The sequence below is a fragment of the Cervus canadensis genome, chromosome 2 (assembly GCF_019320065.1).
Source record: "Cervus canadensis isolate Bull #8, Minnesota chromosome 2, ASM1932006v1, whole genome shotgun sequence".
NCBI lineage: Eukaryota > Metazoa > Chordata > Mammalia > Artiodactyla > Cervidae > Cervus > Cervus canadensis.
Window position 1 is genome coordinate 88,154,240 of NC_057387.1, and position 26,352 is coordinate 88,180,591.

A 26,352-nucleotide genomic window follows, 5' to 3' on the forward strand; every position below is an offset into this window, starting at 1 on the left:
TGAACTTACTACTGGAAAGCTCTTTGTGGGGATTAGGCAACTAGGTTAAGCAATTAAAACAAAACCCAAAACAAAAAAGCCTAAGAGGAACCACCTTTAAGAAACAATTAAATTTTATTTCTGCTTCAACAATAAGTACATCTGAGTTATTTTCCAAGTCTTACCTCCTGATAATGTTCTTAAAACCGAAATCTCACATATCTTTAGTTATGATCTTGGAAATCATATGTTTAGCTTTAAAACCATGGTTTTAAGGCTCAAATCTTATAGCAATGGTGCTCAGGCACCTCATAGTTAGTTTCATTAGTCACAGAATAGTGCCTACTGGCTACAGAGGCCCCAGTTTTTATGCTGATGAAACAGAGGCTTTTCACTCACCCAGAAGCTAGGTTTTGATAGTTTTGCCTTCTAAGGCATCAAACATGTCTTCTAAGGCCTTCTCCACACACTGGAGAAACTCACGGGCATTGCGGCTTTGGTAGGTAGAGACATTGCAGCCCATCCAGTTGTCTTGAACAGCGTATGCAATGCCAAAACCATCAGGGACCACAGGGGCAAAGCAGCCGATGTTCACTGCCGGGCTGCTCAGCGTGCTGGTGGACAGGACGTTGTGGTTTATCTGCCTATATGCAGGGTCCAGGAACAGCTCGGGCATGCTGATCCCTTTGGCTGCTGCCAGGTACCGCAGAGCAAACAAGTGTCGATCAAAGCCCTGGCCTGTCAGAGACAAAATGGAAAATCAGACTCTCAGAACTGAAAGGGACCTCACTTAGTCACACCTCCCACCCAAGGTAGGAATATCCTTCACAGCAGCCTTGAGTGGAAGAAGGGTTTGTCAGCCTCTGCATTCACACCTCCACCTTGCTAAATTCTGGAGCAGTGCATTCTAGAATATTCCTTTTAAAAAAGCAGTGAACAGCTGAGCTAAAAATCAGCCTAAGATAAACCTAGTATTTAAAATTCTGAGATTGAATCAGCTTAAACAGTCACAAAAAGTATGTGGAGAGCACACCATGGACTTAAAAACTAAGGTAAAACCAAAAGCCCAAATCAAGTAAAAAGGACAAGATGAAGTCAGTGGAACAAAACAGAAAGGGTGTTTGACCAGGTTCTAATCTCAGCTTTCCTGCTAATTTGCTATGTGATCCTGGGCTGGTGGTCTCAGCTTCCTACCTATAAAATAGAGAAGGCTGAGACCAGAATATTTTGGAGGTCACTTTCAGTTCCAGGACTTTGCCATAGGAAAGGACTGGACTATGTGATCCTTCAGGTCCTTCCTAGGTCTTGAATTTTACCAGAAAGGAGCAAAATGACGCCACTTAGGTAGGGAAGAGCTTCTGAGATGGCCTATTTACACGCAGCCAACACACTACAACTGGGCTGAAGTAAGAGAGGCTGGGGGCTTAGAAACCCTGCATTGTCAAAAATGAGGCTGACAACCAATAAATAATAGGAAGAGAGTATGTGACACAGCTGAAAGTGACCTTAAATGAGGACGGTGCATTTAAGTCAGACGCATCGCCCCATTCCTGCTCAGGGGGAGAGAATGTTCTGTCCCTAGTGGCTAGTCTGGCTGTTCAGACTGCCAAGGGAAAAATAATAATCAGTTGGCAGATGGATTAAGCCTAGGGAAGGGTGGAAATCAGAATAGTAGTGAGGCACACCCCAGAGCTGAGGGCAACAAGACCAAACGGCAGGCTCCCCAGCCCCGTCTCACCCATCGCTGCTTCTCTGGTCAGCTGGTTGTGGTACGTGGAGCACTTGGCCATCATCTGCTGAAGCTCTCCAGCGCTGTGCTTGGAAGGCTCCCTGACAAAGGCCTCGGAGCACCTCTTTGTGAAGACGGAGGCTGGGCGGATGGTCTCGGTGCGGCCGTGCTTGAATGCTGCAGTGCTACACGACTCGTAGGTGGCCACCGTCTGCCCGTACTGCCGCAGGAAGGCCATCTGGAAGGCCAGCTGAGCCATCGAGTCAGGGCTCAGCTTCTGCTTCTTCAGGAATTCTCTGCCTCCTCTCTGAAACCGGATGTAGTCAATGGTGAGGGTTTTCACGGTGGCATCAAATTTTTCCTTAGCAGCACTAATGCCAGTCTTTAAAGCATCGCTCAGCTTGAAGTTGAGTTTTTGTACGGCCACGGAAGAGTCAGTGCTGGCCGGCTGGCTCTGGGGAGTGACGGCAGGGGCCTGAGTGCTATCTTTAAACACTTCATTTAAAAACCTGAGCACTGCAACCCCATCGCCCCAGGCATGCTCGAAGTGGACGGCAGCAGTGCCATCCTTGGCTATAATGAGGTTAAAGGATTTGTCAAACCAGCGGTTTGTGCCGTCACCATGCAGCATGCTGTGGGACAAGTGGACAAAGTCCTTAATGGGGAAGTCATCTAGGCAGAGACAGAACACAGCCGAGTCCACTTTCCTCAGGGTCTCCTCGTTGCCATCACTCACCAGCTTCTGTCTGAGCTCTGCCCAGATGTCCCGGTTCTCACTAGTCAGATAGCAAAGCGGAAACTCGGGGGCTGGGCTATTGTCTGACAGAATGTACTTCAGATGAGCCTGGATTTCGGAGGCACTCACAATGTTCCCATCTTGATCCAGGACATCAAAGATGTAGAAATTTCCTTTTCGTAGGACCAGGAGGTGTCTGGCCTTGTCATCGGTGAAGAGTTCATCTCGATGGGGTCTGGGTAAACGAGTTGAATTGAAAAGCCGAAAATACTGGGACATGTCCAGGGGATATGCATTGACCAAGTAGGCGCCATACCAAGACAGAAAGGAAGGCACAAAGCGTATGAATCTCTTGAAGGTATCAGTATCACTTTTGGCAGGGTTCAAATGGAACACTTCTGGCTCCAGAAGGTCAGCCCGAAGTGTCTTCAGAAACCGGATGGCAGAGACAGTCATGTTGGTTGCCCGGGTGAGCTGATCATTATACTCGGACTTTGGATCAGGGTTGAATGACATAAACGGATTAAAGTTCAGGACAACAGAATCTCGAGCAGTTAAATACATATCAAACCAGGGGCCTAAAAAATAAAAATGAACAATAAAGAGTTCATAAAGAGAGAATGTGAGAAAGAAAAAAAAAATCAAGCATATTCAGAAGAAATGACATTTACTTTCAGAGGATGGAATTTTCTGATTTTTTTTTTTTTTTTTTGCTTTGCAATAATTCAAAAACATTAAATGGGATCATATAATATGTGGTCTTTTGCATCTGACTTCTATCACTTATGGGCTTCCCAGTGGCTCTAGTGGTAAAGAACCCACCTGCCAATGTAGGAGACACAAGAGATGTGGGTTCGATCCCTGGGTCAGGAAGATCCACTGCAGTACAAAAAACAACCCACTCTAGTATTCTTGCCTGAAAAATTTCTTGAACAGAGGAGCCTGGCGGACTACAGTCCATGTGGCTGCAAAGAGTCGACATGACTAAGCAATTGAACACACACTCTATCACTTATAATAATGTTTTGGAGGTTCATCCACACTGTAGCATGTATCAGTTCTTCGTTTCTTTTTATTGCTAAGTAATGTTCCAATAATATACTGTATCTTGTTTATCCATTCATCTGTAGATGGGCATTTGGATTGTTTCCACTTGTTGGTTATTATAATTTAGCGCTTTTTTGTGTGTGGACATATGTTCTCAGTTCTCTTGGAAGATACAACTAGGAAAGTAGCTAGGTCATATGGGAAGTCTTTGACTTTTTGCTTTTTGAGTGAGATTTTTTAAATTTTTTTTTCTTTTTTTAATTGAAGTATAGTTGATTTACAATGTCGTGTTAGTTCAGGTGTAGAGCAAAGTGATTCAGTTATACATATACCTAGTCTTTTTCAGATACTTATCCATTATAGATTATTACAAGATATTGAATATAGTTCCTTGTGCTATATAGTAGGTCCTTGCTGTTTATCTGTCTTAGATATATTGGTATCTGTTAATCCCAAACTCCTAATTTATCCCTTCCCCACCACCTTTCTCCCCTTTTGGCAATCATAAGTTTATTTTCATGTCTGTGAGTCTGTCTCAAACATGTTTTAGAAATAAGCTCATCTGTATATTTTAGATTCCACATGTGATGGTTATCTTTCTCTGACTTACTTTAGTATATTTGATAATCTCTAGGTCCATCCATGTTGCTGCAAATGGCATTATTTCATTTTTTGATAGCTGAGTAGTATTTCATTGTGTGTGTGTGTGTGTGTGTGTGTGTATACACACACACATACACCCCACATCTTCTTTATCCATTCATCTATTGATGGACATTTAGGCTGCTTTCATGTCTTGGCTATTGTAAGTAGTGCAGTTATGAACACTGGGGAGCATGTACCTTTATGAAGTAGATTTTTTCTCTGGATATATGCCCATATATATGCATATATGTTGGATCATATAGTAACCCTATTTTTAGTTTTTAAAGGAACCTCCATACTGTTCCCCATAGTGGCTGCACCAATTTACATTCCCACCAATAGTGTAGGAGGGTTCCCTTTTCTCCACACCCTCTCCAGTATTTATTATTTGTAGATCTTTTTAGTGATGACTATTTTGATTGATGTGAGGCAATACCTCATTTTTTTTCTCAAATAATTAGTGATGTTGAGCATCTCTTTATGTGCCCATTGGCTATCTCTGTATGTCTTCTTTGGTGAAATGTTTATTTAGGTCTTCTTCCCATTTTTTTGATTGGGCTGTTTGTTTTTTATATTGAACTGTATGAGCTGTTTGTACATTTTGGAAACTAATCCCTGTTGGTTACATCATTTGCAAATACTTTCTCTCATTTCACAGGTTGTCTTTTTGTTTTGTTTATGGTTTCCTTTGCTGTGCTTTTAAAGCTTTTAAGTTTAATTAGGTCCCACTCACTTATTTTTGCTTTTATTTGCATTACTCTAGAAGAGAGACCTAAAAAAAAATTGCTATGGTTCATGTCAAAGAGTATTCTCCTTATGTTTTTCTCTCGTAGCTTTATAGTAACTTATCTTACACTTAGGTCTTTAACCATTTTGAGTTATTTTTGTCTATGGCATTAGAGAATGTTCTAACTTCGTTCTTTTACATGTAGTTGTCCAGTTTTCCCAGCACCACTTATTAAAGAGACTGTCTTGTCTCCACTGTATGTTCTTGCCTACTTTGTGATAGATTAATTGACCGTAGGTGTGTGGATTTATTTCTGGGCTCTCTATTCTGTTCCACTGATACATAAGTCTGTTTTTGTGCCAATACCATCAATCACATGCACACCCTTTGTTCAGCCTGGCCATACTCCAAGCCCTTTGGGCTGTTTCGCCATAGCCAAACCATGTCCTACCCCTGGGTCTGCCCTCTGAAACCTAAGTTTCAGCACCCAGTCGCTGCTCACACCAGCAGGCAGGTGTCTTGGGCTCAGAAGTGAGGCAACATGGCCTGGACCATCTGTGGGGTCTCTCTACTCTGCAGGGTGGCAAGCCAGCCCCTACACTCTCCTCTCCAGCCTCTGAAGCTCCCTATCTGTTCTGGTGGATCTCATAGTCTGTGAAGGAGGTTGCCAGGGTGAGGGAAGTGGTCATCTTTCACAGCTCCCTCCCAGGTGTGCAGCTCCTGTCCCACTTCCTCTTCTCCCTTTTCCCTTCATCCTACCCAGTTAAGTGGGGACCTTCCTTGCAGCTTTGGTTGTATGGGATCTTCTGCAAGCTTTCAGTAGATATTCTGTGAGAACTGTTCCATATGTAGAAATATTTCTGACATATCTGTGGGAGGAGGTGAATTCCATGTCCTTCTACTTCACCATCTTGAACCAGAACTCTATGTTTAATCTTTTGAGGAATTGCCAAGGTGTCTTCCAAAGGGCCTGCACCATTACCACCAGCAGTGTACAAGAGTTCCAATTTCTCCACATCCTCAGCAACATCTGTCACCATTCAGTTCAGTTCAGTTGCACAATTGTTTCTGACTCTTCAAGACCCACTGGACTGCAGCACACCAGGCTTCCCTGTCCATCACCAACTCCTGGAGCTTTCTCAAACTCATGTCCATTGAGTCAGTGATGCCATCCAACCATCTTGTGCTCTGTCGTCCCCTTCTCCTCCTGCTTTCAATCTTTCCCAGCATCAGGGTCTTGTCCAAAGACTCAGCTCTTCAGATCAGATAGCCAAAGTATTGGAGTTTCAGCTTCACCATCAGTCTTTCCAATGAATATTCAGGACTGATTTCCTTTAGGATGGACTGGTTGGATCTCCTTGCAGTCCAAGGGACTCTCAAGAGTCTTCTTCAACACCACAGTTCAAAGGCATCAATTCTTCGGCGCTCAGCTTTCTTTGTAGTCCAACTCTCACATCCATACATGACTACTTGGAAAATCATAGCTTTGACTAGATGGACTTTTGTTGGCAAGTAATGTCTCTGCTCTTTAATATGCTGTCAAGCTTTTCTTCCAAGGAGCAAGCATCTTTTAATTTCATGGCTGCAGTCACCATCTGCAGTAATTTTGGAGCCCAAGAAAATAAAGTCTTTCACTGTTTCCATTGTTTCCCTATCTATTTGCCATGAAGGGATGGGACCAGATTCCATGATCTTCATTTTTTTTAATATTGAGTTTTAAGCCAGCTTTTTCACTCCCCTCTTGCACTTTCATCGAGAGGCTCTTCAGTTTCTCTTTGCTTTCTACCATAAGGGTAATGACATCTGCATATCTGAGGTTATTGATATTTCTCCTGGCAATCTTGATCCCAGCTTGTGCTTCATCCAGCCCAGCATTTCACATGATGTACTCTGCATATAAGTTAAATAAGCAGAGTGACAGTATAGACGTACTCCTTTCCCGATTTGGAACCAGGCTGTTGTTCCATGTCCAGTTCTAACTGTTGCTTCTTGACCTACATACAGATTCCTCAGGAGGCAGGTCAGGTGGTCTGGTATTCCAGTCTCTTTCAGAATTTTCCACAGTTTGTTGTGATCAACACAACAATTTATTTGATGTAGTCAATAAAGCAGAAGTAGATGTTTTTCTGGAACTCTCTTGCTTTTTTGATGATCCAATGGATATTGGCAATTGGATCTCTGGTTCCTCTGACTTTTCTAAATCCAGCTTGACCATCTGGAAGTTCTTGGTTCACATACTGTTGGAAGCCTGGCTTGGAGGAGAATCTTGAGCATTACTTTGCTAGCGTGAGATGAGTGCAATTGTGCAGTAGTTTGCATGTTCTTTGGCATTGCCCTTCTTTGGGATTGGAATGAAAACTGATCTTTTCCAGTCCTGTGGCCACTGCTGAGTTTTCCAAATTTGCTGCCATTTTGAGCGCAGCACTTTTGCAGCATTATCATTTAGGATTTGAAATAGCTCATCTGGAATTCCATCACCTCCACTAGCTATGGTCATAGTGATGTTTCCTCAGTCCTGTTTGATTTCACATTCCGGATGTCTGGTTCTAGATGAGTGATCACACCATCACGGTTATCTGGGTCATGAAGATCTTCTTTGTATAGTTCTTCTGTGTATTCTTGCCAACTCTTCTTAATATCTTCTGCTTCTGTTATGTCCATACTGTTTCTGCCCTTTTTTGTGCCCATCTTTGCATGAAGTGTTCCCTTGGTATTTCTAATTTTTTAAAAAGATCTCCAGTCTTTCCCATTCTATTGTTTTCTTCTATTTCTTTGCATTGATCACTGAGGAAGGCTTTCTTATCTCTCCTTGCTATTCTTTGGAACTCTCCATTCAGATGATGTATCTTTCCCTTTTTTCTTTTGCCTTTCACTTCTCTTCTTTTCACAGCTATTTGAAGGCCTCCTCAGACAACCATTTTTCCTTTTTGCATTTATTTTTCTTGGGGATGGTCTTGATCACTGTCTCCTGTACAATGTCACAAACCTCCGTCCATAGTTCTTCAGGCACTCTGTGTATCAGATCTAATCCCTTAAATTTATTTGTCACCTCCACTGTATAATCGTAAGGGATTTGATTTAGGTCATATCTGAATGGTCTAGTGGTTTTTCCTACTTTCTTCAATTTAAGTCCAAATTTGGCAATAAGGAGTTCATGATCTGAGCCATAGGCAGCTTTTGACCTTGTTTTTGCTGACTGTATAGAGCTTCTCCATCTTTGGCTGCAAAGAGTATAATCAATCTGATTTCAGTATTGACCGTCTGGTGATGTCCATGTGTACAGTCATCTCTAGTATTGTTGTTAACGTTACTGTCAGTCTTATTTGATTGGAGCCTTTCTAGTGGATAACCATCACTGTGGTTTTGACTTACATTTCTTTAATATTTATTACTTGCTTTTTCCTCCTCATTCTGTTTTCCTCCTTAACACTTACAGAAATAAAAAATAGTAATTCCTCACTTGCATTCACACTGAAACAGAACAGTTGTTAATCCCCACCCCTCTTGTGCTTCACCTCCTTTCAGGAACAACATCCATACGTGACTGTCTCCCAAAAATGACAGAAAGTTTTCGCCATCATTCTGTGTACTATATATATTACTTCCTCTTTTAGGAAATAATTAAAAGGCAATTAGAAGTAACTTAGTGCATATGAGCCACTCAAACTAGCCCTCTGTATTCCTGTGGATGCTTGTAAAAATTCCAGAAGCAGTATCTTATTAGAAAACATGTTTTCAAGGGAAGTTCCTGGTTGGATTAGCAAGCATGGGTGAACTCTACAAATATGGGGTATCTTCAAGGGGAAGAAGTAGTTTTTATACATAAAGCATTGGGGAAGGATTAATGGACAAAAATTTATCTATTATTCATTTGTTGATCCATTCATTCCTTGAGAATCAGTGCCATGCCAGGCCCTGGGCCTGAGGATAGAGCATGGACTTCAATTCAGAAGAACTTTGGTGAAGGAGATAAACAGAATTAAAATAGAATGCAATTCATTAAAATGGGAGTAAGACAGATTTGATGAAAGAAGACACGAATTTATGCTTCTGATCCCTTGAGTAAAAGAATTTTAAAGAGACATAAGCCAATAAGGCAAAGAGAATGAGAGAGAAGAAAAGAACAAATATTGGAAATTGCAAAATTATCTAGCAGAGTCAGAGAAAGCCAACCCTAAGTTGGCAGCAGAGAAAGCCAGGAAACAATATGACTTAAACAGCAGAACTCCAGATGGCTCAGGATGTAGTAGCCTAGGTACATCTGATTGAAGGGCTGTTTAATTAGAATCCCACTCCCCAGATTCCCTCCCTACTCCAGTAGAAGATTTAAGTTTTATTCACTGGAAAGAGTAAAATTGGGAGACATAAGTCATAGATGAGAACTCAAGTCTTCTTCCCTTAATCCCACTCCTGCAACAGCAGCAACTAGGAATATACCTTTTGTCAGTTAACTGGAAAAGCCTTCCCTAAGAAGTCTAAATAACCCAAAGCCACCTTAGGGGCGCCCCGAGGAAGTGGTTTAGCTGATCACATTACAGTGAAGCTGTGACTGACAAGCCCACTCTCATCTATAGAAATTCCCACAACTTTTAATATCTCATTCAGGTCTAAGACAACAGGGAAGGGTTATGAAACATCTGAAGAAAGAAAAGAGGGTAAAACAAACAGGAAAAAAAGCAAACTGGAGAAAGACCATTAAGGAAAATGAGAAGTTAAAAAAAAAAAATTCCCAGATAAATTATTAGGCACATAGAAAGCAAAACAAAAGAAGGTATAATTATTAATTATAGAGAAAACAAAGTTAGTATGGAAAAGGAAAAACAATTCCAGTGTGCTACACAACTCAGCTGACAACAATGTTTACATGATTGTAACAGTATAAACACTAGGTAGCTTCCCTGGTGGCACAGTCGGTAAAGAATCTGCCTGAATTGCAGGAGACCTGCATTCAATCCCTGGGTTGGGAAGATCCCCTGAAGAAGGGAATGGCTACCCACTCCAGTATCCTTGTCTGAAGAATCCCACGACAGAGGAGCCTGGTGGGCTACAGTCCACAGGATCACAAAGAGTTGGACACGACTGAGTGACTAAGCACAGCATAGCACACTGTGACAATAAGGGGATGGAAATGTGCTGAGGATACAAGAGACCGATAAAGCCTAATCTTTTACAGTGGGACATCAATAGATAATGCCTAAAACTAAAAAAGATATATTGATATGAGTAAGTAATTTAGAGAATGGGGCAAAATGAGAAGTGAGAAATTAAGTCAAGGTCAGGAAACTGCTGCTTCTCATAACAAGCATGAGAAAACTATTTGATTCTTTAAATGATATGCATGTATAACCTTACTACAAACATAAACTGAGTTAAAAGAAGTGCAGTGGGAACAGAAGTGGAAGCAACCAACTCTGAATGGGAAGGGCTGAAAGGTTTCATAGAAAAATCATCCTACCCAGATCTGGTCTTTTCTGCTTTTTTCAAATTGAGATGTAATTGACATATAACATTATATTAGCTTCAAGTGTACAACATAATGATTCGATATTTGTGTATATGTAAAATGCTCAGCATATCCATCACCATACACACATATAAAAATTTTTTTCTTATTAGAATTTGTGAGATCCATACTCACAGCAACTTTCAAATACACAATACAGTATTAACTACAGTCACCAAGTTGTATATTGCATTCAACTGGAAGTGTTTATCTTTTGATCCTCTTTACCACTTTGCCAGCCCCCTACTCCCAACCTCTGACAACCATCTTAACTGGGTCTTAAAGGAAGAATTTTCCAGGTAAAAAAAGGTGGTGGGAGCACCATGGATTAAGGCCCAGAAGAATGAAAAGACTAAGGGGTCGAGGGAAGAAGCTACTCAGTTTTGCTGAAGCATGGGTGTGTCAGGGAGGAGGGTAAGAAATGAGGCTGGAGCAGGCAGCTGGGCCAGACAACAAAGGACCTAGAATGATACATACAGGACCCAGGACTAAATCCTGCATCCTTTTCAGACAGAACCAATGATTAGGTTCTGTCCTGATCCTATCTACAGAGCAGGCAAGCCACTGCTCTTGACCATAGACTCCAGACAACACCTCAGTGGAGGAAGAACTCACTCAGCCTTAATGTTCACCTCAGGAAGAGAGGATGAGACAACACTTCACAAACGTTTTTGGTCTCAGCAAAAACACCTGTGAGCCCAAAGCAGGAGAGAAGATGCCCTGCTTTCCATTATGGAAGGCTCTGGAAATACCATATTCACAGCCCTGCCTACCCACCTGAAATGTAGCTTGTATGTTTATTCTGCTTGTCCTGAGCGACCAGCTGCTCATGTAGTTCTTTTCCAATTCCAGTTTCAAAACTCTTACATAACTGTTCTGTTTTCCTGAAACGTTCAAGAAAAGACATAATCAAACCATGACAGGGAATAGGTGGTTTTTAGATTCACGGCCACAAATGCATCACAGAACTTTGGGTTCCCTAGCATATCCCTAGAATCTGGGAACTGAGACCAAAAGTACCTCTAGTCAGAAGAAGAGAATCAATCTAAGCAGACAAATCTAAGATATTTTCTTAAAATGACGGATCAGAAGGATGAGTCCATATCTCATAAAACAACGTGTAATCTAGGAGGCAGCTTGACATGGAGAAAATGACTCCAAAAGCTTTGGAGTCAAGAATAGCTAAGTTTGAATTCTAGCTGTTACTTTCAAATTGTATGACCTTGGACAAGTTACTCGATCTTTCTCAGTCTCAGTTTCTTTATACGTTAACCCAGAAATATACCACCTTACATGATTTTTAAAATATTTATAAAGCTAAGGATTTAGGATAATTTGAAAAGTAATACTTAATAACAGGTAGCTATTAAATCATTACCATGTCAAGAGAAGTTTCAAGTGACTAATACGGAATATTTAAAAGCAGTGGATTAGCTTCCCTGGTGGCTCAGTGATAAAAGAATCTGCCTGCCAATGCAGGAGATGTGGGCTCAATTCCTGGGTGGGGAAGATCCCCTGGAGAAGGAAATGGCAACCCACTTCAGTATTCCTGCCTGAAAAATCCCATAGACAGAGGAGCCTGGCAGGCTACAGTCCATGGGGTCGTCGCAAAAGTGATGGACATGACTTAATGACTAAACAACAAAAACACAGTGGACAGTTTGTCTGTTTTTTTCCATCATTGTCCATTGAAGGACTCTATGTGATTCTAATGACAAGGCCAGTGGTCTGCACAACAAATTCCCATTGTGGAAAAAGAGTACCACACCAGGATACAACAGCCTGATGGAATCCATTTTTTTTTTTTTTTTTTTTTACAATATCCAAGATTATTTTCCACTTACAGGCTGAATTAGTTTCCCACAACTGCCAAGACAAACTGCCACAGACCAGATGGCTTAAGACAACAGAAAGGTATTTTCTCATAGTTCTGGAGGCTAGATGTACAGAATCAAGGTGCTGACAAGACCATATTCTCTCTGAAGACTCTCGGGGAGAATCTGTTCCAGGCCTTTCTCTTCACTTGTGGTGTTATCAGGTATCCTTGGCATTCCTTAGTCTGTTACTATACCCCAACCTGCCTCTGTCTTTACATGGCTGTCTCTTTATCCCTTCTAAGGACTGGAATAAGGACTAAGCCTTCTCTATTAATAGTATGACCTCATCTTAACAGACATGAGTTTGAGCAAGCTCTGGGAGTTGGTGATGGACAGGGAAGCCGGGCATGCTGCAGTCCACAGGGTCACAGAGTCAGACATGACTAAGTGACTGAACTGAATTGCTCTTAACTAATTACACATACAACTACCCTCTTTCCAATAAGGTCACTGAGGTTTTTGAGAAGGGGGTGAATTTAGGGGGCATACTATCCAACCCAGTACATAAGCTCACCAAGCAAACTTCTGGTCTGCTACTTGCTCTCCTCAATGAAGCTCCCTGTCAAGAGAACATGCTCCCTGTCAAGAGAACATGCCCTCTGCAAATGACCAGTGCCAGCTAGCTGATGAGGTAAAATCTGCCAGGGCAGTACAAATTTGGCATTCTAGTGTCTAAACAATTGCCTATTCAGTCAAGTTAAAGAGTCTCACCTTAGGGCTTGGTCAGCCCTTCATGAGTGAAAATCTATTTCCTGAACTTGCAAATGTAAAGACTAGGTCTCAGGTGCCTGAGGACCCAGTCAAATCATAGACACCCCCCGAAGATTGGTCTGCCACCACTTGTCAGCTACTCCTGAACCACCCAACCATGGTCATTTGGGTTTCTCAGCATTTACCTGAACTGGCTGTCATCCAACAGAGGCTTCTGTGCACTGAGGTATCTCCTCATGGTGTCTTCAAGTTTGGGAATAGGCAGCCTGGGGAGAAAACAAGGTCAGTGTAATGGTGACAAGATGTGGAAGAGGTTAGTTAGCTTGCCAACCCAAACTCATAAATAATTACTGGATAATTAAATTCTTTCAAAAAAAAAAAAAAAACAAAACCACAAAAAAACAAAACAGGAAGCCTAAGCCACTGACAAATGAGAATAGATGAATATAAGTATCAACGGTACTCCTTTTATGTTCTAGGTAGAAGAATAACCTTTTCATGTATTAATGATGATGTTCATAAGCTAAATTAGTAAATATACTAACAAATTCAAAATGGGGAAGCAGAAGCAGCCAAAATATTTCTGATTCCTGCCACAATTAGAATACCTGTGTTAACCCTGTACTGACATGGATTTTAATTCTGCCCTTACTTTGAACAACAGTCTTTTTCTCTCCTAAGATGAAAAAAAGTTCTATTTTTAAAATTTATTGATGTATTTTTGACAGAGAATCATACAAAAGAGAAACACAGGTCTATCCATGGGCCAGCCAACCAAGGGATGGACAGTCAAGTCATGCCCAGCTCACCAGGAGTCCTGTGAAGAATGGATATTCTTGGGTATTATGCTTAGTGAAATAAGTCAGACAGAGAAAGACAAATACTGTATGATATCATTTATATGTGAAATTTTAAAATAAAACTAGTGAATATAACAAGAAACACAGATATAGAAAACAAACTAAGTGGTTACTAGTGGGGAGAAGGAAGCAGTGAAAGGCAAAACAGGGGTAGGGGGTTAAGAGGTACAAACTACTATGTACAAAATAAGCTACAGGGATGTATCGTATAGCACATCAAATGCAGCCACCATTATATATTAACTATAAATGGAGTACAATCTTTAAAAATTATCAGTCACTATGTTGTACCGCTGAAACTTATATAATACTGTAAATATCTCAATTTTTTAAGTGTCAATTTTATGGCATGTGAATTATAACTCAATAAAGCTGTTAGAAATTTTTCTAAATAAGTTATGTTCATCTCTGGTGATCAATTTTTCCCTCAGTAAGATGAAGGAACTCAAAGAGACTGTTTCTAAGGCTCCTTTACAATTCTGTGACCACAACCTCAGGAATTGTGTTGATCCATCCAGTGGCAAGGCAGCAGAACTACACAGTGGTGAAGAGGGCAGACTCTGGCATCATCACTCACAGCTGTGTGACTCTGGGCATGCTGCTGCTCTGCACGTAACTTTCCTCATGCATAAAATGGAGATGATACTAATACGTACTTTCCAGTGTTGTATGCAAATCCGATGAGGCACCACATGTCACAGACTCAGAACAGTGCCTGGCACACAGTAAGCACTCGATTGTTCAGTTGCTCAGTCGTGTCCCATTCTTTGCGACTCCATGGACTGCAGCACGCCAGGCTTCCCTGTCCTTCACCATCTCCTGCAGCTTGCTCAAACTCATGTCCATTGAGTCAGTGATGCCATCCAACCATCTCATCCTCTGTCATCCCCTTCTCCTCCTGCCTTCAATCTTTCCCAGTATCAGGGTCTTTTCTAATGAGTCGGCTCTTCCCATCAGGTGGCCAAAGTATTGGAACTTCAGCCTCAGCATCTGTCCCTCCAATGAATATTCAGGATTGATTCCCTTTAGGATTGACTGGTTTGATCTCCTTGCTCTGGAAAGGACTCTCAAGAGTCTTCTCCAGCACCACAGTTCAAAGGCATCAATTCTTTGGCGCTCAGCCTTTATGGTCCAGCCTTTATGACCCGACTCTCACATCCGTACATGACTACTAGAAAAACCGTAGCTTTGACAATACGGACCTTTGTCAGCAAAGTAACATCTCTGCTTTTTAATACACTGTCTAGGTTTGTCATTGCTTTTCTTCTGATAAATACATTTTTTTTACTTACTCAGTCGTCAAGTCCTATTGATTCAAACCCTGCTCATGTTCCTAGGGAACTAGCTCCTCATCTCTCCCTCAGTGCCTGGAATGGGGTTTCACCATATTGGTGTTTTGCCTACCCCAAACTTTCTCACTTCTTTTAGTAATAGCACCCTTTCTATTTAAGTCCCTGCAGTTCAGGTAGAGCTGACTCCATGCCCAGCTCCCAGGGGTGGGCTTAAAGCTTACTGGTTCAGACTCAATGAGACCTAGCAAGAGCCTAAAGACTTAACTATAGCAGTTTTGGGTTTTTTTAAACTGTTAGGATGAGGAAGGGAATCCCTAACATCTGAGTTACTAAGAAATGACTGTGAAAGCTATGCCTTAGGTGATGGCTGCCACTATGCCATCATGAGGAGAGAGCCTACCTGAGCATGGAGTCACACAAATGAAGAGTTGAGTGGGAAGGCAAACAGGGTCTTGATGACATCATTTGGACCTCTTAACCCAACCTGGATTTTTCAGGTCTGTGGGTTCACACACTCCTTTTGGTTAAAACCAGTGTAATTGGGGTTTCTATAATTTGCTACCACAACGGCCCATACTGTGGCCTTTTCAGTATGTGCACAACCCTTCCTCCACAGTTCCTCAAGAACACCAAAAGTGGTTTCAAAGGCACAGCTGAAGTTCCTTGAGCTCCTTGAGGGGTTATTCACCAGGTGCCTTGAAAAGAGCTATAGAGCTAAAGCCTTGAGAGAGACCTGGCAGGTTCATTTTAACCATGTGGGTTCTCTTTCCCCACCCTCTATCAAAGAACTCCATCCCCATCTAAACACCATTTGTTACAATAAAGATGGAAGAAAAGTTAGCACCAACCGGATTTATCTCCTGTCTAAGTGACTCTTGATATCAATACCTAAGAAGCCTCCAAGCAATAGGTGTTTTATTATTCTCCCTGCAAGAACACAGGGAGGGCACAGGAGGGCCGAAAGGAGTTACTCCACGTTCAAGGTCAGGAGGGGTGGCCGTGAGGAGATACCCCTCGTCCAAGGTAAGGAGCAGCGGCTGCGCTTTGCTGGAGCAGCTGTGAAGAGATACCCCACGTCCAAGGTAAGAGAAACCCAAGTAACACAGTAGATGTTGCGAGACAGCATCACAGGGCAGACATACTGAAACCATAATCACAGAAAACTAGCCAATCTGATCACACAGACCACAGTCTTGTCTAACTCAATGAAACCAAGCCATGCCGTGTGGGGCCACCCAAGACGGACGGGTCATGGTGGAGAAGTCTGACAGAATGTGGTCCACTGGAGAAGGGAATGGCAAACCACTTCAGTATTCTTGCCTTGAGAACCCCATGAACAGTATGAAAAGGCAAAATGATAGGATACTGAAAGAGGAGCTCCCCTGGTTGGTAGGTGCCCAATATGCTACTGGAGATCAGTAGAGAAATAACTCCAGAAAGAATGAAGGGATGGAGCCAAAGCAAAAACAATACCCAGTTGTGGATGTGACTGGTGATAGAAGAAAGGTCCGATGCTGTAAAGAGCAATATTGCATAGGAACCTGGAATGTTAGGTCCATGAATCAAGGCAAATTGGAAGTGGTCAAACAGGAGGTGGCAAGAGTGAATGTCGACATTCTAGGAATCAGTGAACTAAAATGGACTGGAATGGGTGAATTTAACTCAGATGACCATTATATCTACTACTGTGGGTAGGAATCCCTTAGAAGAAATGGAGTAGCCCTCATGGTCAACAAAAGAGTCCGAAATGCAGTACTTGGATGCAATCTCAAAAAAGACAGAATGATCTCTCTTCGTCTCCAAGGCAAATCATTCAAAATCACGATAATCCAAGCCTATGCCCCAACCAGTAACGCTGAAGTAGCTGAAGTTGAACGGTTCTATGAGGACCTACAAGATCTTTTAGAATTAAAACCCAAAAAAGATCTTCTTTTCATTATAGGGGACTGGAATGCAAAAGTAGGAAGTCAAGAAACACCTGGAGTAACAGGTAAATTTGACCTTGGAGTACGGATGAAGCAGGGCAAAGGCTAATAGAGTTTTGCCAAGAGAATGGACTGGTCATAACAAACACCCTCTTCCAACAACACAAGAGAAGACTCTACACATGGACATCACCAGATGGTCAACACTGAAATCAGATTGATTATATTCTTTGCAGCCAAAGATGGAGAAGCTCTATACAGTCAGCAAAACAAGACTGGGACCTGACTGTGGCTCAGGTCATGAACTCCTTATTGCCAAATTCAGACTGAAATTGAAGAAAGTGGAGAAAACCACTAGACCATTCGGGTATGACCTAAATCAAATCCCTAGACATAACATGGAAGTGAGAAATAGTTTAAGGGACAATCTGTCGAGTGCCTGATAACAAGGATGGAGGTTCATGACATTGTACGGTGAGACAGGGATAAGATCATCCTATAAAGAAATGCAAAAAGGCAAAATGGTTGTCTGAGGAGGCCTTACAAATGGCCTTACAAATAGCTGTGAAAAGAAGAGAAGTGAAAAGCAAAGGAGAAAAGGAAAGATATTCCCATTTGAATGCAGAGTTCCAAAGAATAGCAAGGAGAGATAAGAAAGCCTTCCTCAGCAATCAATGCAAAGAAAAAGAGGAAAACAACAGAATGAGAAAGACTAGAGATCTCTTCAAGAAAATTAGAGTTACCAGGGGAACATTTCATGCAAAGATGGGTTCGATAAAGGACAGAAAATGTAGGGACCTAACAGAGCAGGAGATATTAAGAAGATGTGGCAAGAATACAGAGAAGAACTGTATAAAAAGATCCTTACATGGACCCAGATAACACGATGGTGATCACTCACCTAGAGCCAGACATCCTGGAATGTGAAGTCAAGTGGGCTTTAGGAAGCATCACTATGAACAAAGCTAGTGGAGTGATGGAATTCCAGTTGAGCTATTTCAAATCCTGAAAGATGATGCTGTGAAAGTGCTGCACTCAATATGCCAGCAAATTTGGAAAACTCAGCAGTGGCCACAGGACTGGAAAAGGTCAGTTTTCATTCCAATCCCAAAGAAAGGCAATGCAAAGAATGCTGAAACTGACTTGCACAGCTGCACTCATCCACACACTAGTAAAGTAATTGCCTCAAATTATCCAGCCAGGCTTTCGAGCGAATACGTGAAGCCATGAACTGTTCAGATGTATCAACTGGTTTTAGAAAAGGCAGAGGAACCAGAGATCAAATTGCCAACATCTGCTGGATCATTGAAAAAGCAAGAGAGTTCTAGAAAAACATCTACTTCTGCTTTATTGACTATGCCAAAGCCTTTAACTGTGTGGATCACAACAAACTGTGGAAAATTCTGAAAGAGATGGGAATACCAGACCACCTGACCTGCCTCTTGAGAAATCTGTAGGCAGCTCAGGAAGCAACAGTTAGAACTGGACACGGAACAACAGACTGGTTCCAAATAGGAAAAGGAGTACGCCAAGGCTGTATACTGTCACCCTGCTTATTTACCTGATATGCAGAGTACATCATGAGAAATGCTGGGCTGGAAGAAGCACAAGCTGGAATCAAGATTGCTGGGAGAAATATAAATAACCTCAGATATGCAGATGACACTACCCTTATGGCAGACAGTGAAGAGGAACTAAAAAGCCTCTTGATGAAAGTGAAAGAGGAGTGTGAAAAAGTTGGCTTAAAGCTCTATATTCAGAAAACTAAGGTCATGGCATCTGGTCCCATCACTTCATGGCAAATAGATGAGGAAACGGTGGAAACAGTATCAGACTTTATTTTTGTGGGCTCCAAAATCACTGAAGATGGTGACTGCAGCCATGAAATTAAAAGACGCTTACTCCTTGGAAGGAAAGTTATAACCAATCTAGATAGCATATTAAAAAGCAGAGACATTACTTTGCCAACAAAGGTCCATCTGGTCAAGGCTATGGTTTTTCCAGTGGTCGTGTATGGATGTAAGAGTTGGACTATGAAGAAAGCTGAGCACCAAAGAATTGATGCTTTTGAACTGTGGTGTTGGAGAAGACTCTTGAGAGTCCCTTGGACTGCAAGGAGATCCAACCAGTCCATCCTAAAGGAGACCAGTCCTGGGTGTTCATTGGAAGGACTGATGCTGAAGCTGAAACTCCAATACTTTGGCCACCTCACGCGAAGAGTTGACTCTATGGAAAACACCCTGATGCTGGGAGGGATTGGGGGCAGGAGGAGAAGGGGACAACAGAGGACAGGATGGCTGGATGGCACCACCGACTCGATGGACATGAGTTTGAGTAAACTCTCGGCGTTGGTGATGGACAGGGAGGCCCGGCATGCTGTGATTCATGGGGTCACAAAGAGTTGGCCATGAGTGAGTGACTGAACTGAACTGAACTGCAAGAACACAGCTATAAAATCTTTTGTAGTTTTACACACTCTAGTTATTATTCTGGTAAAATCATTCTGGTTGTCAAGACAATTTATCTGCAGAACATGCCTTTGGGGCTCAGAGCATTAATGTTTCTGTTATCCTCCACACCTTGGAAATTCGGGCCTCACCTGCCTCCCATGTGAATTCTAGAGAACGTGCCCATTATGTCTTGAACACCAGCTATCATCTAAAGTGATTGGGGGTTAAAAGAAATCACAAGATAATTGACAATGACTGTGGGTCAACTACAGGCCTAAAACAGTGGCCCATTACCATTTTTTTAAAGACACAGTGCCACTACCCCAACCCAGCCAACACACAGACACACACACACCAGCCCAACTCTAGTAACTTAGGGCCCAAGTGATGATTCTTTACTTTGAGCTGGGCCTGCCATCAACTTCTCAAAATTTCTGAACACGTCATGCATTTTCAGACTTCTGTTTCTTAGCACGTGCTGTTCTATCCTTCCCTCACTCCTCTCAGGTGGTTATCTTCAAATTCCAAGTCAAATATCACTTCCTCTACGAAGCTTTCTTTCCCTGCCAGGCACTAAGTCACTCTCACCAGCACACTCATACAATGCAATATGCAACAAATATTTAAGGCAGTTATAGTACTTGAAATATCTACTGAGTACTTGCTATATGCTTGGCTTTGTGCTAAGTGTTTTATATCAGAATATTAAACTTTAACAACCCTGAGAGGAAGGTAATATTAACACCCCATTTTTAGGTTACATGATTTCCTCACAGCCATGAACCTAGTAAGTAGAGCTGGATTAAAAATCAAATCTGACTCCTATCTCATGACCGTAACCACCATGAGATGCTGCTTCCCACTGATCCATTATACCATAACTATATCTGGTTACCTGTCAAATCTCCCCCACTATACAGTAAGCTCCTCACCATGACTGATTGGTCTCCAAGTTCATGTCAATCAGTGTTTACCAAGTTAATAATGTAAATGTGTAGGTCAGGTTGATCCACCCTTTGTCTTCTCCAGACTTGCGGTTTTATATTCTGAGATTAACTGCTCAGTGCATAAAACATAACCCTGAAAAAAAAAACACTTAACTGAACTGCACACCTAAAATTAGTTAAAATGGTAAATTTTATGTTTTGTATATTTGACCACACTAAAAAAGAACAAAGAAAAAGATCATAATAGCTGGAAACCAAGCAAATGATACTGCAAGGCTTCCTAGAAGAAAGCAAGTCCAAAGTCACTTGATTAAAAGGCAGTGATATGACAGAAAAAGGATAAGGGAAGAAGGAAGGTCCAGTTGGACCACCTAATACTGATACTAAGAGGCTAGTCCTTCTCTTGCCAAGTAACAAGAGAAGATGCCAACTATTTTGGCATTTTACCTCACTCTACCCTCACAACAGCCCTATGAACTGTGCATTCTGATACTACTTTGCAGGTAAGAACTAGGGCTCAAAGAAGTTGACAGAACTGCCTGAAGTTATAAAGAGTGTCAGATCCGGAATCTAAAACTAAGTTCTACCAGACTTCAAGCCTGGGCTTTTCATTAAGTGTGACATCTAAATGAGTGTAAAGATAATACAATTTATCTCTCCAGAATCTCAGAGATAAGGAATCTCATCTAACTCTCAACATACAGGTGAGGAAGTGAAGGCCTGAGGAAGTCACTGTTTAGAGTTATACGCAGATGATGGGTGCTACTATTTGTAGCTCCACGGTATTTGTTCTGCAGAGTGAAAGAAATGATCTTCATATTCCTTGACTTTAATATTCTTCTCAGCTTTCCAATTCTACACTGGAGAAAATCCCTCTGATCTTAAACCTGGGTGGGGCCCAGGCCTATCTAAAAGTTAAAGGCCAACTGCTGCTGGGCTTGGCAAGCAAAGACAGACTCTTGTCATCCCTCACCTTTCCCCTACATACAGGCTCAGCTCAGACACAGGAGGTCAAGGCTTATCTCACAGGAACAGCGACTTTTTCTTTCTCTTCCCAGACCTCCTACCAAATTTAAACAGCAGGGTTGGGACTAGATAATCTCATTTTAGTCTGTTTTAAGAAGTTTGCACACTGTAATTTCACAAGAATCACCTCAGATGATATTCCTGAGAAGGTGAGGGTGGGCAGTTAAGGGTTAGGGGTTCCTGGGTGTAGAGAAAAAGAGCAACCTAGTAGTTGTGGGGGTGTCTGTGACAATCTTGGTTCTATTTACAACGAGAGTTGGTCTCCAACCCCTGGACTGCGACATCCCTGACAGGCAGCTTGGTTAGAAAGGAAGTAAATAGGATTTTTGAAAGAAATTTGGAACTTTGCACTAGGAACTGACTGGTAAGCAGGTAGAGAAGTTAAAGTTTGGTTGTAGAGGGTAAAGAAATTTGGGGAAACTGCTAATACTGGAGGAGACCTGGCAGCTTAATTTAAGGGTGGGAGTTCAAAGACTGGGAAAACTGGAAGTTGAATTAAAGAAAATACTGGGTTAGGGAAGGAGAGAGGAAGATGTATTGGGACTGTTTCATAGGGAAAGTAGATTCTGGAAGAAGTGTTAAGGTGGGGGAGTAGCTATGGTGAAGAGGCATAGAATTTGGGTGGGCTCTGGATCTAATACACTTCAGTATTCTTGCCTTGAGAACCCCATGAACAGTATGAAAAGGCAAAAAGATAGGACACTGAAAGATGAACTCTCCAGGTCGGTAGGTGCCCAATATGCTACTGGAGATCAGTGGAGAAATAACTCCAGAAAGAATGAAGAGATGGAGCCAAAGCAAAAACAACACCGAGTTGTGGGTGTGACTGGTGATAGAAGAAAGGTCCGATGCTGTAAAGAGCAATATTGCATAGGAACCTGGAATGTCAGGTCCATGAATTAAGGCAAATTGGAAGTGTTCTAACAGGAAATGGCAAGAGTGAACATCGACATTTTAGGGATCAGCGAACTAAAATGGACTAGAATGGGTGAATTTAACTCAGATGACCATTATATCTACTACTATGACTCGATGGACATGAGTTTAAGTAAACTCCGGGAGTTGGTGATGGACAGGGAGGCCTGGCATGCTGCAATTCATGGGGTTGCAAAGAGTCAGACACGACTGAGCGACTGAACCGAACTGAACTGAACTGATGGGCAAGAATCTCGTAGAAGAAATGGAGTACCCATCATAGTCAACAAAAGAGTCCAAAATGCAGTACTTGGATGCAATCTCAAAAAAGACAGAATGATCTGTTCGTTTCCAGGACAAATCATTAAATATTACAGCAATCCAAGTCTGTGCCCTGACCAGAAATGCTGAAGAAGCTGAAGTTGAACGGTTCTATGAGGACCTACAAGACCTTCTAGAACTAACACCCAAAAAAGATGTCCTTTTCATTATAGGGGACTGGAATGCAAAAGTAGAAAGTCAACAGCTACCTGAAGTAACAGGCAAATTTGGCCTTGGAGTACAGAATGAAGCAGGGCAAAGGCTAATAGAGTTTTGCCAAGAGAACGCACTGGTCATAGCAAACACCCTCTTCCAACAACACAAGAGAAGACTTTACACGTGGACATCACCAGACAGTCAATACTGAAATCAGATTGATTATACTCTTTGCAGCCAAAGATGGAGAAGCTCTATACAGTCAGCAAAAACAAGATCAAGAGCTGACTGTGGCTCAGATCATGAACTCCTTATTGTAAAATTCAGACTTAAATTGAAGAAAGTAAGGAAAACCACTAGACCATTCAGGTATGACCTAAAGCAAATCCCTTATGACTATACAGTTGAAGTGACAAATAGATTCAAGGGATCTGATAAGTCTAATAGACAGAGTGACTGAAGAACTATGGACAGAGGTTCGTGGCACTGTACAGGAGGCAGTGATGAAGACCATCCCAAAGAAAAAGAAATGCAAAAAGGCAAAATGGTTGTCTGAGGCTGTGAAAAGGAGAAGCAAAAGGCAAAGAAGAAAAGGAAAGATATACCCATTTGAATACAAAGTTCCAAAGAATAGCAAGGAGAGATAAGAAAGCCTTCTTCGGTGATCAACGCAAAGAAATAGAGGGAAACAATAGAATGAGAAAGACAAGAGATCTCTTCAAGAAAATTAGAGATACCAAGGGAACATTTCATGGAAAGATGGGCTCAATAAAGGACAGAAATAGCATGGACCTAACAGAAGCAGAAGATATTAAGAAGTGGCAAGAATACACAGAAGAACTATACAAAAAAGATCTTCATGACCCAGATAACCACGATGGTGTGATCACTCACCTAGAGCCAGACATCCTGGAATGTGAACTCAAGTGGGCCTTAGGAAGCATCACTATGAACAAAGCTAGTGGAGGTGATGGAATTCCCGTTGAGTTATTTCAAATCCTAAAAGATGATGCTGTAAAAGTCCTGCACTCAATATACTAGCAAGTTTGGAAAACTCAGCAGTGGCCACAAGACTGGAAAAGGTCAGTTTTCATTTCAATCCCAAAGAAAGGCAATGCCAAAGAATGCTCAAACTACTGCACAGCTGCACTCATCTCACACGCTAGTAAAGTAATGCTCAAAATTCTCCAAGCCAGGCTTCAACAGTATGTGAACCATGAACTTCCAGATGTTCAAGCTGGTTTTAGAAAAGGCAGAGGAACCAGAGATCAAATTGCCAACATCCATTGGATCATCAAAAAAGCAAGAGAGTTCTAGAAAAACATCTACTTCTGCTTTACTGACTATGCCAAAGCCTTTAACTGTGTGGATCACAACAAACTGTGGAAAATTCTGAAAGAGATGGTAATACCAGACCACCTGACCTGCCTCCTGAGAAATCTGTAGGCAGGTCAAGAAGCAACAGTTAGAACTGGACATGGAACAACAGACTGGTTCCAAATAGGAAAAGGAGTACATCAAAGCTGTATACTGTCACTCTGCTTATTTAACTTATATGCAGAGTACATCATGAGAAATGCTGGAGTGGATGAAGTACAAGCTGGAATCAAGATTGCTGGGAGAAATACCTCAGATATGCAGATGACACCATCCTTATGGCAGAAAGTGAAGAGTAATTAAAGAGCCTCTTGATGAGGGTGAAAGAGGAGAGTGAAAAAGTTGGCTTAAAGCTCAACATTCAAAAAACTAAGGTCATGGCATCCGGTCCCATAACCTCAGGGCAAACAGATGAGGAAACAATGGAAACAGTGATAGACTTTATTTGGGGGAGCTCCAAAATCACTGAAGATGGTTACTGTAGCCGTGAAATTAAAAGACGCTTACTCCTTGGAAAAAAAGTTATGAACAACCTAGACAGCATATTAAAAAGCAGAGACATTACTTTGCCGACAAAGGTCCATCTAGTCAAAGCTGTGGTTTTTCCAGTAGTCATGTATGGATGTGAGAGTTGGACCATAAAGAAGGCTGAGCACTGAAGAAGTGATGCTTTTGAACTGTGGTGCTGGAGAAGACTCTTGAGAGTCCCTTGGACAGCAAGGAGATCCAACCAGTCCATCCTAAAGGAAATCAATCCTGAATATTTATTGGAAGGACTGATGCTGAAGCTGAAGATCCAATACTTTGGCCACCTGATGCGAAGAACTGACTCATTGTAAAAAACCCTGATGCTGGGAAGGATTGAAGGTGGGAGGAGAAGGGAACGACAGAGGATGAAATGGTTTGGATGGCATCATGGACTCAAAGGTCATGAGTTTTAATAAGCTTTGGGAGTTGGTGATGGACAGGGAAGCCTGTTGTGCTGCAGTCCATGGGGTCGCAAAGAGTCGGACACAACTGAGCAACTGAACTGAACTGAACCGGATCTAATGTGAATAAAGTAAGATTTGAGGAGGAGTACTGAAGATGCTCTCTAGAATTCTTTGAGGGTGGGCTGAGGTTGCAGGGAGTAGTGTGGGTTAGGGAGGATATTTTAGGGGGAGGACGGTGGGGAGTGTTGAGTAAAGTTTGGTAGGGGTGAAAGGTTTCCAGAAGACTGAACTTAGAATGCTGAGGACTTGGAGGGCAAGGTAAATATCTAAGTCAGCTTGGAGGACTGACGGGTGCTAAAACAGAAGAGGACTGGAGACATGGGGAGTGGGGCTGACGGTTCTGGCAGCAGCTGTGAAAAAGATGGTGGTGGGAGAAGTTGAAGGCAAGTAACTATCAGTATTATGTATCAGGAACTGGCCGATCCATATTCTGGGCAGGAATTCGGGGGACACCCTAGCTGGAAGCATAAGAGTAATGTTGGACATATGCAGGTTGTGCATTTTTTCAGAGAGCAATGTGAGGGACGATTAGATACCTGATTGGAAGCTGAGTTTCTGGAGGAGTCTGAGAAGAGTTCGAGAGAGAAAATCTGAGAGAACTATGACGGGGGCGGGAGGGGGGCGGAGGGGAGCGGGTGGATTCTGGAAGAAGAACTTGAGCCTCCTAAAGTTCCAGTGCGACGGGATTTTCAGACTGGAGAATGCGGCAGCATCCCAGGTAAACCTCTGGGGATGCAAGAGGGTTCGGTAAAAGAGACAAGAGTGACTGGAGAAAGACTGGGGCCGAACCCCCGGCTGGCTGTGGGCGACGGGAACCTGGAAGCCGGGCTCACCTGGGCAGGCTGTCCTGGTAGTGCATAGTGGGCACGATGCTGCGCTGCAGGTACTGGCTGGGCTCCGAGCCGGTGCTCAGGGGCCGACAGGGGGCTCCCGGGCCAACGGCAAGGCCCCGGGACCAGGAGCGCAGCAGCAGGCGGATCACCATCGTCCCAGGAGGCGGCAGCAGCTAGAACGTGGAGAATTTGGAGTTCTGCTGTACGGAGATCTGACCGCGTCCCTCAGCGCCCCGCGACGATCGTCAGCTACTACAGTACACTCTGTGCCCTTCCGCGGGGCCACTTCCGGCTCTCCGGCCCC

The 26,352-nt window shown here is 42.5% G+C and overlaps 1 protein-coding gene across 1 annotated transcript; it reads right to left on the reverse strand.

The window, feature by feature from the left end:
* Nucleotides 1–95: 95 nt before the first annotated feature.
* CPT2 (carnitine palmitoyltransferase 2) lies at nt 96–26,352 on the reverse strand. Its single transcript, XM_043461288.1, has 5 exons — nt 26,049–26,352; nt 13,140–13,220; nt 11,144–11,250; nt 1,718–3,022; nt 96–717 (listed from the first exon to the last, which is right to left on the reverse strand). The coding sequence occupies exons 1-5, from the start codon at nt 26,198–26,200 to the stop codon at nt 386–388; spliced, it is 1,977 nt and encodes a 658-aa protein (XP_043317223.1). The 5' UTR covers nt 26,201–26,352; the 3' UTR covers nt 96–385.